This window comes from Nannizzia gypsea, genomic scaffold (genome assembly GCF_000150975.2).
Source record: "Nannizzia gypsea CBS 118893 supercont1.10 genomic scaffold, whole genome shotgun sequence".
In the NCBI taxonomy this organism is placed as follows: Eukaryota; Fungi; Ascomycota; class Eurotiomycetes; order Onygenales; family Arthrodermataceae; genus Nannizzia; species Nannizzia gypsea.
Window position 1 is genome coordinate 345,723 of NW_003345192.1, and position 13,267 is coordinate 358,989.

At 50.5% G+C, this 13,267-nt stretch overlaps 7 protein-coding genes across 7 annotated transcripts; 2 read left to right on the forward strand and 5 right to left on the reverse strand.

The window, feature by feature from the left end:
• Window positions 1–1,214: 1,214 nt before the first annotated feature.
• On the reverse strand, window positions 1,215–2,231 carry MGYG_08731 (hypothetical protein; the record flags this gene model as incomplete). The annotated part of the gene is made up of 3 exons (XM_003169136.1): window positions 1,215–1,818; window positions 1,920–1,993; window positions 2,208–2,231. 3 exons carry the CDS (start codon window positions 2,229–2,231, stop codon window positions 1,215–1,217), a joined length of 702 nt encoding a protein of 233 aa, XP_003169184.1.
• Window positions 2,232–2,312: 81 nt separating this feature from the next.
• On the reverse strand, window positions 2,313–2,651 carry MGYG_09205 (hypothetical protein; the record flags this gene model as incomplete). The annotated part of the gene is made up of 2 exons (XM_003169137.1): window positions 2,313–2,494; window positions 2,570–2,651. The coding sequence occupies 2 exons, from the start codon at window positions 2,649–2,651 to the stop codon at window positions 2,313–2,315; spliced, it is 264 nt and encodes an 87-aa protein (XP_003169185.1).
• A 1,355-nt stretch (window positions 2,652–4,006) lies between these two features.
• Window positions 4,007–4,870, forward strand: MGYG_08732 (hypothetical protein; the record flags this gene model as incomplete). Its single annotated transcript, XM_003169138.1, has 2 exons — window positions 4,007–4,135; window positions 4,490–4,870. The coding sequence occupies 2 exons, from the start codon at window positions 4,007–4,009 to the stop codon at window positions 4,868–4,870; spliced, it is 510 nt and encodes a 169-aa protein (XP_003169186.1).
• Window positions 4,871–5,816: 946 nt separating this feature from the next.
• On the reverse strand, window positions 5,817–7,728 carry MGYG_08733 (6-hydroxy-D-nicotine oxidase; the record flags this gene model as incomplete). The annotated part of the gene is made up of 6 exons (XM_003169139.1): window positions 5,817–5,976; window positions 6,118–6,241; window positions 6,315–6,529; window positions 6,591–7,425; window positions 7,496–7,580; window positions 7,645–7,728. The coding sequence occupies 6 exons, from the start codon at window positions 7,726–7,728 to the stop codon at window positions 5,817–5,819; spliced, it is 1,503 nt and encodes a 500-aa protein (XP_003169187.1).
• A 934-nt stretch (window positions 7,729–8,662) lies between these two features.
• MGYG_08734 (dehydrogenase/reductase SDR family member 7B) lies at window positions 8,663–9,601 on the reverse strand (the record flags this gene model as incomplete). Its single annotated transcript, XM_003169140.1, has 2 exons — window positions 8,663–9,236; window positions 9,315–9,601. The coding sequence occupies 2 exons, from the start codon at window positions 9,599–9,601 to the stop codon at window positions 8,663–8,665; spliced, it is 861 nt and encodes a 286-aa protein (XP_003169188.1).
• A 460-nt stretch (window positions 9,602–10,061) lies between these two features.
• MGYG_08735 (proline-specific permease) lies at window positions 10,062–11,845 on the reverse strand (the record flags this gene model as incomplete). The annotated part of the gene is made up of 2 exons (XM_003169141.1): window positions 10,062–10,087; window positions 10,180–11,845. 2 exons carry the CDS (start codon window positions 11,843–11,845, stop codon window positions 10,062–10,064), a joined length of 1,692 nt encoding a protein of 563 aa, XP_003169189.1.
• Window positions 11,846–12,538: 693 nt separating this feature from the next.
• Window positions 12,539–13,084, forward strand: MGYG_08736 (hypothetical protein; the record flags this gene model as incomplete). Its single annotated transcript, XM_003169142.1, has 1 exon — window positions 12,539–13,084. One exon carries the CDS (start codon window positions 12,539–12,541, stop codon window positions 13,082–13,084), a length of 546 nt encoding a protein of 181 aa, XP_003169190.1.
• Window positions 13,085–13,267: the final 183 nt, after the last annotated feature.

Here is a 13,267-nt window from a genome sequence, read left to right on the forward strand (position 1 = left end):
GGGGGCAGTAAATAAATATGATATGCGCTTATAATAGAATATATAATGACGGGTAAATATATGTTTTTTTTTGGAGGATAGGAAATATAAAGGCGAGAACATAATAAAATAGCTAAGAAGCGACGAAAAGGAGGCGCGGCAAAGCACAATGCTACTTGATAAATGAGATATAATGAGATCGCTACGGAAATAGATTAGGCTCAATTGTGCGATCGTTCCTTTAAAACGGGCGAGATGAATAAAATAAAAAAGCTAAACGATGAAGGGCAGGAAGAGAAGGGGGGTCCGACAGCTGCTATAATTATCGCTAGATGGTCACGTAGCGCTCTGTAACCAGCTAAGCCGCTATAGAGTTCTAGATTTTATTATTTGGATGAAATTATGGCGTAGTTCGAGTTTGTTAATGTCTGCTATTCATAATCATTTCTCTGAGGCTGAACATAGCTGAGAAAGCTGACTACTTCTAAGTGCGCGTGAATTACTCCGTAATGCAAGGTTTTATCAACTGCTGAAAGAGAATATCTATAAATAACTTGTTAAGGGACCAGGTTTTCATGTGGCTGATTACTTGGTTAACCCGGGGGCTCCCGGCGCTCGCCGATCCTTGAATCCCCGTTGTTATAGCTTTCATACACAGGGTATGTCTTCTATCTCGTCAAACTGGAAGGAATGAGTTGGGTCTTCGCCACTTGCTACGAGTAAACGATATTTGAGCCGCCACTATGAAGAAAAATGTTTAGAGAGATGGCCCCTTGAGTAGGCGTCCGGCGTACATTAGAAAGGAATGCTTTCATGTAACCACTAAGGATCAGGTTGATTAAGGAGAATGGCTAGCCGAGGCAGGACAGCGAGTCACTTCGAATATGTTTGAAAAAGCAATAACTACTCATCTTATTTAGCCAAATTTTTAAATGAGTAACGAATCAGCCATTAATCATAACCATTAGACATAAAACATATCGCAAGAACAGGCAAGAAAACACAAGACTAAGAAATACAACAAATGGAAAACATGATACAATCTGAAAATGCAACAAAACCCATTAGAAAAAGGAGAACTGGTAGCTGAGTGGTGAAGCCTGGGATGCCAGCTGACAGGCGAAAGGAGGGTTGGGGAAGTAACTCGTCTTAAGACCGGCATTTCTTAATCTGTATAACGCCGAGAGATAGCCACGCCGTGATAACGTCAGTTGTTTGTTGAAGTAGGTAGGATTTCAATGGTATCCGTTGTATCCGTACGCTGTAAGTGCGTTTTGCTCTTGGGGTGGAATGCCGGGAGCGCTGTAGCCCCATTGATCTCTGCTAGGTGGGCCGCCGATATCACCGTCGCTCGGGGCAATTGAGCTCGGTGCAGTTGAGCTTGGTGACGTGGGATATGCCATCCACATGTCTTCAGCGGCATTGCTTGAGATTCCAGCATCTACGTGAGATAGCTGAGTGGCGTTTGTTTCGTACTGTAGCTCAAAGCTCGTACCATAGCACGGCACATCATACTCCGTCAGTGATATTTCCTCTTGTTTGAGGAACCCAATGTATGGACTGGTAACTGGGTCAGGTGTCGAGGCTGCTTTTTCAACAAAACCATAATCTGTTGCTGGTGACATGGTAGACCTGAAGTCGGCTTCGCCATAGAATGAACTCATAACATCATCGTCTGGCTCCTTTTTAATGTATGCGTCAGTCTCGCAATGGATTTTACGAGACTTTTTTGAGGCAGTACGACTATTAGGGGTTTTTGGCGTATTAATTGAGCCCGAATGGTAGTTTGGAGCGATGCCCATTGCGTTCTGGTTCTTTTTCCCGGCAGCTGCAAGACTTCTTTCATGACGGCGCATAAGAATTGAGTATCTAGGGTAAGGTTAGTGATTGTGTTATTTACGGTGAACTGAGGAATAATAATGCCAATTATGGGTACTTACTGGTTCTTTAGAGCATTTGGAGATCGCAAAGGGAGGTATTGGTTGCGGATATCCAGCCAACGACGACCATGTTGCTGTACGGCACGGAGTAGACGCTCATTCTGAAATATCGCCCATATTAGCAAGATACTCTGTATTACAGCCATTTAAGAGCTACCATACCTCTCCTGCTGTCCATTCAGAGCGATCAAGGGTAGGATCCAGGAAATGCTGCCACCGTTTTGCACATTCTAAAGTCCAGTTAGAGCCTGAATTTTTCCTTATACAAATAAACATTGTAAAACATACGATCTGCAGTGCGTTGGGGGACATGTTGGGCAACACGCATCCATCTATTTCTACCTGTTAGTTCTGAGCGAATAGACATAGCTACCTTCAGATAAGTTACAATACTTACGACTTGCCCTCGATTCGTACGGCATCTCTTAGGTATGAGTCTTCTTCAGGCGACCAAGCACCCTTTCGTAGACCACCACTGAGAACATTGAACCATCGTTTTCGGCAGTCTTTATTCGTTCGGCCGGGGAGAACAGCAGCAATCTTTTGCCAGTCGGTGGGTGCGCCAGGCAGGTCGTCTAGTAAGGAAAAAAACTATATTAGGCACAGAGAATCGAGAAAGGGGTAGATTGTGGGAAGGGCACGTCAAGTACAGGTCTGTTGCTCATATAGTTTCTGGATGAGAATTGAGTCCTCGTCCTGAGTCCATCGGTTAATTCGACGAACAGCCTCCATTGTTAGAAAGGAACAAGAGGACAAGATAGTGTGACTGGCGTGTTTGCGGTAAACTTTGACGAGTAGAAGGTTGGTCGATCGGAAGAATTGAAATCCACCGAAACTCTCTGGGCTTTATGCTTTATATATTTTGCGAGAATACTCGAGATCGTGGAAGTCAATCGTTGTCCAAAACTCCCTTCGAATTTCATAATTAGCTGCACCATCCCCAGCTGCAGATCTGCAGGGTGTTTCTGCTTATCAAGGGGGGCCTATTATCCTCCCCTTGCTAGACAGGCAGAAGCCCCATTCCACAGAGGTAGCATTGCATGACACATAATTGAGGGCCCCATTATGCGATAAATGTGGCAGCGTATGCAAATCAACGTTACCCCGGCGTCTCTTCGGACTTAGCATCTTAGTTGAAAAAGTATGTCGATAACTACGCCTTAGCCTCTATGAGAGAAGCGAGCATCTCAGAGTGCACTGGGTTCGACAGACAGGCTTCATGTCAAGTGTGGCAGCTGTGGATCCCACTGGGACGGCGCGGTTGTATAGTTATAGCATGCCAAATGCATATAGCGGCAGGGGTCAATTAGGTGAAGGTTGTCGCACAGCCCATAGCCTGGGGATAGACCAAGCATTTGTAGGCCCCCGGTGGGCTGGAAAGTTACCGATGTAACGGTCGTGCCAGTCTCTAACCATGGGCAGCCGCAGGTGAGAAACCCTTTTTCTGTTTTGAAGAACCATATGGCTCATTTTTTTTTTTTTTTCGTAGCAGTTTCGTTGCTCATTTCGTGGCACATTCAATCAAATGATACTCACGAATAAGTAATCAGAGCAGTCGGACACGAGAACAAGGACGCCAACACTTCAACTAAATGCAGAGAGAGCAGCTCTCGACCGAAGGCTTCTGCTTCCTGTGCATTGAGTATCCAATCGGCATGTCCTATGGCTTTCCCCAATGCTGAGAAACGATAGGCTCATGCTGTCGAGACCCCCCGAACCAGTAGCTCGAAGGCACAGGCATAGTTTGTGCCTTAGCACATGGTAGCGTGTGATGGGCTCAGCTTCCTCAGTCCCCCGGCCAGTCTAATTTTCGTCTGCCGTCTCTGGTGACCGGGTAGTTAGCTATGTGGTGTTGTTGCTCATAATTATCCCTGGCTGGCTTATTCTTGGTACCTAAAATATTCCTGGCGCCAAGGACTTTGCGCAATTCGTAACTGCGCTTAATATAGGGGGCTAATTCCAGGTTAACCCCCTGGGCTTAACCCCGATAAACCTATCACCATGCATGACATGGTGATGTGATTGCTATAAATAAGTATCCACACACAAAATGCAACCCGGATGCGTACGGAGTAGGTGAGTGAATAATGACAGACAGTGAGGGAAAAAATCGAGAGAGTTGTGCCGAAGAGACTCTGACTATCCCCTGTATTGCTTCAACGCCTCGAACCGATATTCCGGACAAGCCGCATGTCGAATGTCAATCATGTATGCAGGTTAGTCACAGGGTGTCGCAAGCCTGACAATTGACAAATTGCTGGGCAATTCGAACAGGCTGCAGCCGGCAGCGAGAAGAAACACGTTCACTGGCCAGGGAAGAATGTGCGAGTTTGACATAGTCTTGCTTGCTGCTGTGTGGCCATCCAGTCATTTGTTTCGCTGTCACACAACGCAATCCCGACGCCCAGGGTGCCCGTCTTCCTGGCACGGCCTGGATGCACGGTTGGGCAAGAGTGCATGGATCGGAACGGTTGAGAAGGAAAAGTTTTCCTCCCCCTGAGTTTACCAACTACGCTGCAGCAAGCAGCAGCAGTCGTAGTGCTTCCAGCTAGTTGGCTGTTACCCTATAGTTGCCGCGTACTGGAGGGCAAGGAGTTATCGCTGTCCCGCCGCACAAGCGCACGAACAGCGCCGTTAAGGACCCAGAAACGGGAGTTGAAGTGATTTCCAATTCCGGTCCAGGGTCCCTCAAGCGACTTTTCCAGGGCATCCCTCGCCATGCCCCCTCTCCTCTGGCAGCGCAGGGGGGGGGGAGGAAAGACCCCACGTATATTCCTGCTAACGAGCCATCGAATGAGCAGCGTGATATGCAGCAGTCAGGAGCAGAGACTTTGGGCCCACGAATAGCTGCTCGAGCTATGCATCGCACCCCAGCAAAGCGCGGGCCTGCTAACCATAACTATTCTATGCAGCCGGCATGGCGTGGATTTCCTTCCCCCTCGAGCTATTAATGCAGCCTGCAGACAAATAGGAGCAAGAAAATGCAGCTGATACGAATCCATTCCTGCTGCCTCCAGTCTCTGCCGCCCTCAACCGAGGGCCTCGATCCATGGAAGACCTGCTCCCTTCGGCCTGTGATAGCGCTGTCTGCCGGCGATGAGGCTGAGTGGCAAGGTTGAAGGCCTCAGGAATAGCAGCAGCAGCAGGGCCCATTGCAACAGGCAGCGGCACATACACAGCCCGAGGGGGCCGTCTGCCTGGGCCGTGTGCGAGGATGAAACATGCCATGGCCGTGCCAGGCTGTTAGTCAACGTAAACCCCGAGCATGCAGAGGCAGCATCAGACATGCCATGTCGAGATACGCGACAGACGAAGACGCTGAGTTACTGTGAAGCAGCAGTAAAAGACGAGATGAAGTTGAAAGAGTCGAAGCTGTTTGAGTTTTGCGTTTGTCGCAGGAAACTTTTTTTTTTGCGCGTGTGGACGGAAAGTCTATACGCGCGGATGTTTATTGTTACATCAAAAGCATAAGAAGATCTGAAATGAAGACAGTAACTTGACGAAGGAGTCTACAGAGCACAGGAGAGCGGGTGGTCTGGTCCGATAATACGAATAAGTCTATAACATACTATGACTACCACGGTCGCCGGAGAAGGCAAATAGGCACGAATAACACAGCGGCCTCTGGATGAAACACCAGCTCATCACGATAAACATCTTCCAAGGCTGAGACAAAAGAACAAAAACAAAAAAAGGAGATAAGCGCGGGCGTGACTCAGAATCGCACATGACTTGCCCTGTCAAAGGACGTAGGATCGGATTAGTAGGGCGGTTACTCATGATAGCTGGTTAAGTACGTAACTAGTTTCATGAGCAACTCGATAGCAAAACGGAGGGTCAAGAAGTAATAACGACGGGGATCCTGGGCTCATGTAAGCAGCTCCAACGGTGTTTGATTTATTTGTTGCTCTGGGGAGGCAGCTTTTGGCCCCCGGGTACAAAACGCTGAAACATGTCCTTGGGGTCATACTGGCGCTGGACTCGCCAGAGTCGATCCACATTCTCCGGGCCATAGCTTGCGATGGCAGCTTGGTTGTAGCCACAGTACGTGAGCATGCTGGGCAGAGATAGTCTAATATTAGTAACCTTCTCCACGTATCATGCATAACATAATAGCTGTCAGGGACAGGCCCGGGGTAGGCAGGGTAGGAAGGGGCGGAAGGCTGGAGAGAGGCTATAGTTATAGGGCCAAACATACATATAGGGATACAAAACTCCCCTTTCCCTAGCTAGGTCAATCATTGACTGAACGAACTTGTCATGCTCTGGTAGGATATGCTCTTTATACTGCGGGTCTTCAAAAGTTATCCCGAAAAAGAGGACTAAGCAGACTCCAGTTAGAGGATTCATTATTCATGCTAAGTGGGTTACGTCTCTCCATGGCTGGTCACTTACCGCCTAACGTGCTATTTCCAGCATTTTCCAGCCCGAGTGGATTGCCTCCCTTGAGCAGACCTTGGTCAACTTGCCGTGGGGTGATGGGCATGTTCAGATGGGCCCCAAGGAAGCCAGGAACGTCTTGAAAGTTCTGAAGCCACTCCCGAAACTTGTAAAGCACATCTTTGTAAAACTTTTTATCTGCATAGACAGTGAATACTCGCTGCTCTTGTCTAAATGGCACTCATGTTTAGCACTCCAGTTTGACTATATTATCAAGTATGCTTGACCTACATCAGCCCATCACCAAAATCCTCATTTAAATATATGGACAAGTTTTCATAAGTCCGAGGAGCAAGAGATGTAGAGATATGGGGAACATCCAACCACGGCTTCAGTATCGGGGGAAGCTCATCCACATTGTCGTTGTAAACCAAAGGGGTAAGGTTGTAAGTATCGTTCGTGGAGCCGTTATACACCCACTGAGGCATCGCATGGGTAAGAAGGCCCTCCACGGCCTGGCGGGTATGGTAATCATATATCAAATCATCTACCTTATCCAGAGATGATTCGGGATAATGAATAAGGCCGCCATATACACGCCCAGGGATGGCAACCGTGTTGAAATCAAAGTGAGTAACGACGCCAAAATTGTTGTTACCACCCTTGAGGGCCCAGAAGAGGTCCCTATTCTCCTTTCGATTAGAATTAACTACTTCCCCACTAGCGAGTACGACTTCGTAGTTGCGGATGTTATCCACAGCAAGACCGTCGCGGTTGGAAAAATAGGAAATGCCGGCTCCCACGGCTAATCCAAGGCCAATTTCACCGTACCGACCGATCACTGCTGATAGATTATGGGGGTCGAGAGTAGCATATATTTCTTTTAGCAACACACCTGCTCCAACATGGATGTATCCTTTGTCTGGGTATAAATCTGTCGTCTTCATTCGGGACATGACCATCATCACGCCATCATCAATACTGGCGGCTCCAGGTATGTTCGAGTGGCCACCGCCTTTGATAGAGAACTTGCATTCATTCTGGGCAAAGAGCCGGACTGCCCGAGAGACGTCTTCGGTAGAATCAGGGGTGAATATGCATGTAGGATCAAGGACAGCGGTTGCAGCTATTTAAATGGTAAGACGAGGCGTTCACCAACAACAGCAGTAGCAACGGAAACTTGGAAAAGCACTAACACCAAAAATTATACTTCTCTGAGCTCCAGGCTTGGGTATTTTTGTCATACACACAGTCTGGGAACGCCTCAGAAAGCAAAGAACACTAGTGAGAGGGGGAGGCCATCATCAGCATCACGAATCAGTCCGCAACCACAAAACAGACATACACATGACGGCGAGGACTGCGTCTTTTCAGCGTTTGAGAGGGATACAAGGAGTCCAAGGAATGCTGCTAGAGCTAGAGACGCCATATTGTCCACGAATTGGACATTAATCTATCTCACTGTACGCTCTGCAGACCAGATCCAAAAGCTTTGACACTCGATTATGGGACCTAGTTTATATAGATCAACCTCTTCTTCGACGTGTAACTGCTGCAGAAGCTTATATCTGATAGTCGATCTGTCTATGCTGGCCTTGTGGAACTGAGGAGGAGGGATCTGATAGCTTGGTCGCCCAGTGAGCTGCGCAGAGGGTATCACAGGCTTCTCCCACTCCGCCAGCTTGGGCCTATAAATGGATATCGTACGAGTAGAAGAGCAAAAGAATAACAGAATATTTGTCTGCCTGTAAGACAAATAAACCACCTTCTTCTTTCTGGTTCTTGTCATAGAATAACAGCAAAGCCATCATAAGTCAGCAATCAAACAAGGCCGCTGGGAAGCAGCGACAGCGTCTCCGGTAGCAGCGATGAAGACGCCGCGGCGCAGTGGCCCAAAATGCTGCCATTAGCCGCATGTTCAGGATAGCAAGTGACAATTTTCTTTATTGTCTTCTTCCTTTATATTCGATGATAATTGAATAATCGAACAAGAATTTTTTTTGGTTATTGAGAATTAATTGAAAATTGGTAGATTTCCTTTTCTGGAAACGCCGGCTCGGCCCGAAGAGATTAGTCAGCACGGCTTTTCGGCGATAGAAGAAGCAAAATACGAAGAAAGAAAAGAAGAAAGACAAGAAGACAAGAAGCAGATAAGAAGACAAGATGGTAATAGGACAAGCTGCGGTTATAGAGACAGTGGATGGCAGTTGGGTGTGTGGTAGCGCTGGCTATGACGGAGACATGTAAGTGTTTGGCCTACGGTACTCGGCTTTTGCTAATATCAGACAGCAGTCAGGAATAACCGGGGCCTCCAAGAAGACACGAGAAATCATTCGGAATGAACATTGCCGATTATGGCTAGGCTACTCGACATCATCGCAGTTGGTACAAGAGACAACCGCCTCCCAGTCGTCCAGGGCCTGCTTGTTGCTCCTCAAGCTCTCGTTGATGTAGCGGACGGCATCCTTGCCCAACGGCAATCTCACCGGCAGCTCCCGTCCCTCGCATACCCCCGACTTGGTTAAGGCCTGGACAATGACAGCTGCACCCTTGACGGGATCACCGGGTTGTTTTTTGTTGTACGCGTCCAGCTGGCGTTTTGTGTGGTCCGTGGTCGACGACAGCTCCGGGATCCTGTTGTGCGCAACGGTCCTGTTCCCGCTTGTGAGAAATTGCGTGCGGAAGTACCCCGGCTCGATAGAGGTGACGTCGATGCCAAAGGGCGCGAGCTCGACCCTGAGGGACTCGGTGTACATGGCGATTGCAGCCTTTGTGGCGCAGTACACGCCTGCGGACGGGGTACCGTTCCAGCCGGCGATGGAGCCCAGGTTAGCGATGGTGCCGCTGCCCTGGGCTCGCATGTACGGAGCCACAGCTCTGATGAGTGTCATCTGGCTGAAGACATTTGTGGCAAAGCACTTCTGCACCTCGTCCGTGCTGCAGTGATGTCAGTACCAAGGCCATGGACCAGTGCGCATATGCGCTGCGAGGATCCGGCTGGGCGTCAGCACGTACCTGCATTCCTCGATGGCGCCCTCCAGGATATAGCCTGCATTATTGACCAAGATATCGATGCGTCCCAGGGTCTTGACGACATCTGCGATGGTCTCTTTCACCTGCTCGTCGCTGTCCAGCACATCGAGCCTTTTGTTGACGATCTTGAGGCCGAGTTTCTCGAGATCTTCGATCCTGGACACGTCGCGTGCCGTGGCTACAACGGTGTCTCCCCGTCTGGCTGCTGCGAGGGCGATCTCTCTGCCGAAGCCGCTCGAGCACCCAGTAATCAGCCACACCTTAGACATTTTCAGCCAGACCTAACGATAACACAATTACTGTAGCTGTTGTTACGGTTATTGTTCTCTCTTCTGCTTCTACGCTATCTACCTCGCTGTCTTCGTCTTTAATATTTCTTCAACTTCGCTCTCCAGCGTCTTTCTACATCTCCTCCAAAGTCCGATATAACTCCGCTGGCCAATCAGGTGAGATTATTTAGATTAATCAGCATCCGGATATAAGAAATGCAGGAGAAAAAGGGGATAAAAGGAGATAAACAGGAGATAAAATGGAGATAAAGAGAAGATGGAAGGGATAGAAGGGATAGAAGAGGTAGAAGAAGCTGGAAAAGTGAAGGACAGAGGGTAGATGGAATTTGGATAGGAAATAGGTAGGTGAATGGTACGGTAGATACGCCCTATGTACACACTAATAGCAGCAAATAGATACAATATAGATGCTGGTATACTATAAGATCTACGACTACGATCACGCAATCCAAAACCAGATACGCTCTACAGCTCAGTCAGCCATTACATAAACCTTAGACGTGTCTTGATAAGACAGGATAGAGAATGCCCATGAGACACGCAGAGTAGACACTTACGTAGAAAGTTCTTAGCAACAGGCTTGACCCATGTGCTCTCGAGCCTATCAGCATGCTCCTTTCCGGAGAAAAAGTCCATTTCATGCAGCGGGACGAGCCGGGTGCGGTATATAAACTTGTAGCTGAGAAACAGGGTAGCGAAGATAGGTATGTTAATGTAAGGGGGGATGAAGGTCTTTGCACTGAATTTACCAGGGAAAAAGGCGTCAAAGCCGTTGAAAAAGGCCACGACAGAGCAGAAGGTGACTGCAAACCAGGCGAGGTAGGGTTGGAAGGGGGATCTATAGGGTAGAGCGGAGCGTGGGATACCCTGGCTAGCCATACCGTGGTAGAAGCGGATGTAGGTGATTGATATCGAGGCCCAGACGAGCAGGGTGCTGACGGAGGAGATGTTGCTTATCCAGAAGAAGACCTCGCTGGCACTGGAGGAGATGTTGAGATAGACAAGCAGGCTGAGGGCGGTGGTCACGCCGACACATGCGTAGGGGACGCCCAGGCGCTCAAAGCGGAGGAATGCGGGAGCTTTGCCGTCCAGGGCAGTGGCATAGAGCACGCGGGTGGCTGCGTAGAAGAAAGTGTTCCCTGCAGAGAAGGCAGACGAAAGCACGACAGCGTTGATGATGTGTGGGAGGACGGGGATGCCGCCGTTTGCAATTGCAATGACAAAGGGGCTCGCACCGACCCCCGGGGCACCAGTGCGGAGCGCGTTGAGCAGCCTGCGGTCCTCGGACGAGACGCACATGCCCACGAGGAAGATGGCGAGCACGTAGAAGAGGAGAATGCGCCAGAACACGCGGCGGACGGCCTTGGGGATGTTGTAGCGCGGGTTCTGGGTCTCTCCGGCAGCGATGACGACCATCTCGCTGCCGCCATAGCTGAAGGTGGCTTGGATGAAGACCTTCCAGAAGGCAAGGAACCGGCCCAGGGAGCCCGGCCTGAGGTAGGTGGCCATGGGGCCCGGGCTAACCCAGTATCGAAAGCCTATGCGGTCATGGGTAGGCGAGCCCCCCAGCATGATGACAAACATGAGGACGATCAGGCCGAGGATGGCAGTGAGCTTGATGGCGCCAAAGATAAACTCGGTCTCGCCATAGTAGCTGACGGGCAAACAGTTGAGCAGGACGAGCAGCAGTAGGAAGATGGTGATCCACGCCCATTTGGGGACGGGGTTTGGCCAGTAGTCGATGACCAGGACGCTGGCGCTGATCTCGATAGGCACCCCGATGGCGAGCTGGTACCAGTAGTTCCAGCCCAAGGTGAAGCCCAACGCAGGGTCGACATATCGAGCTGCATAGACCGGGACCGCACCCGGCAGCGGCAGCCAGGTGGCCATCTCCCCCAGGCTGGTAATGACAGCGTACAGGTTGGCGCCCGTGATGAGATACGCGAGAAAGGCAGAGAGGGGGCCCGCCAGCGAGAGCACCTGCCCGCTGCCCACGAACAGGCCCGTCCCTATAGCGCCGGACAGGGCCAGGAACTGGATGTGGCGGGCCTTGAGTCGACGCTGCAGGCTGCCGACGTTCCTCTGCTCGAGCCCGCGCTTAGTCGCCTCGACGCCATCGTCTCCTGCCTCTGCATCTGCTCCTTCTGCTCCTTCAGCTGCTTCTGCTTGCACCTTTTCGGCATATTTGGTGCCGTATGCATCAGCTGGCCTGATATCATCCATGGCTAGCTGGATATCCGTAGATTGCTGTCGCGTCCAGAGAACAAACAAGAACCCGCAAGGTTGACTCGATCACATCATCGCCAGGATGTGACGGCTAAGCGGCCAGCTGGCGCGAGTTGCTGCTTGTCGATGTGTTGTATATAGTCTTCCGGAGACTGTCCAGCTTCTCCTCCTCCTCTTCCTCCTCCTCCAGGGGCCCCCGTCGTGTGATGTATGCGGTGGCCAGCAAACCAAACCAGGGCCTACAGGGGGGCCGCAAAACCTGGGGGAAGCCGCTGCCCATTGGCCAGCAAGCCCGTCCCGGCGGCGATCCTGGTTACATCGTCATCGCCAGCAGCAAAGCACCCGCAGCGGTAACTCAGTCGTAGAGCCCGTTATGTAACGCTGCAGCATCTTTTTATATCTGCTGTCCGGGGGGCGAGATATGCTGTGCTATGCTCCGGCAGTAGCGGTCGTACCTAAATAACGTTAGCTGCCACGCAAAAACACAAGCAAAAACCGCGGGCGGGATAACAAAAACTTCCGTACGGTCGACACAGCGCCGCCATCGCATCTTCTCGCGAGCCTGCAAGCACAGCAGAAACCACCGCCGGCAGCTCTCATAAGCATTATCCAAGCACATCATCCTCCTGACCCCCTGTCCAGACAGGCTTTCTAGTTTCCCCCGTCGTTCGCGTCGTCTCCAGCAACAGCATGGCCAGACATCTGTCGAAGGAGTCCCGCGCCGACATCCTCAGGCTGCGCGCGCAGGGCCTGACGTACAAAGAAATCGCCGAGCGCAAGGGCATCACGCACCGCCAGGTCCAGTGGACGTGCGAGTCTGGCGATCCGACGCCCAAGCGACGCAGCGGACGGCCGTCGCAGCTGTCGCGGGCGCAGGTCAACCGGCTGATCGAGTATGTGTGCGCGTCGCCCGAGAACCGCCAGCGCTCGTATCTTGAGCTCGCGACCGTGCTGCAGCTGGGCGTCGGCCAGTTCGCCGTTCGCAATGCGCTGTACAACGCAGGTTTTCGTCGTCGAGCGGCCAGGGAGGGTCGGCGCGAGCTTCACCGTGTTGATAGCGATGCTGGTATTGGTGTTGGTGCTGGTGTTGACGTTGGTGGTGATGTTGTGATATCAAATACCGAGATGTCAACTACAACCGCAACAACAGCTACAATTACAACTACGACAGAGACAGCGACTACGCAGGTAGAGACAGCTGCAAGGGCTGAACCAGAGTTTATTAATGGCCCTTAACACCATTGACTTGTTTTCTTTATTCATGAAATCAAGCTCAAAAGCAACCTACGTCAATTTTTAGATAGTTAGACTCAGATGAATTACCTGGGAAAGGTGTTAGGTGTTATTATGCATACCTTCACCTCGGTGCAGAAGGTACCCCCGTGCAAGCCTATCATTTTCATTGAGAGTTTCGATAGT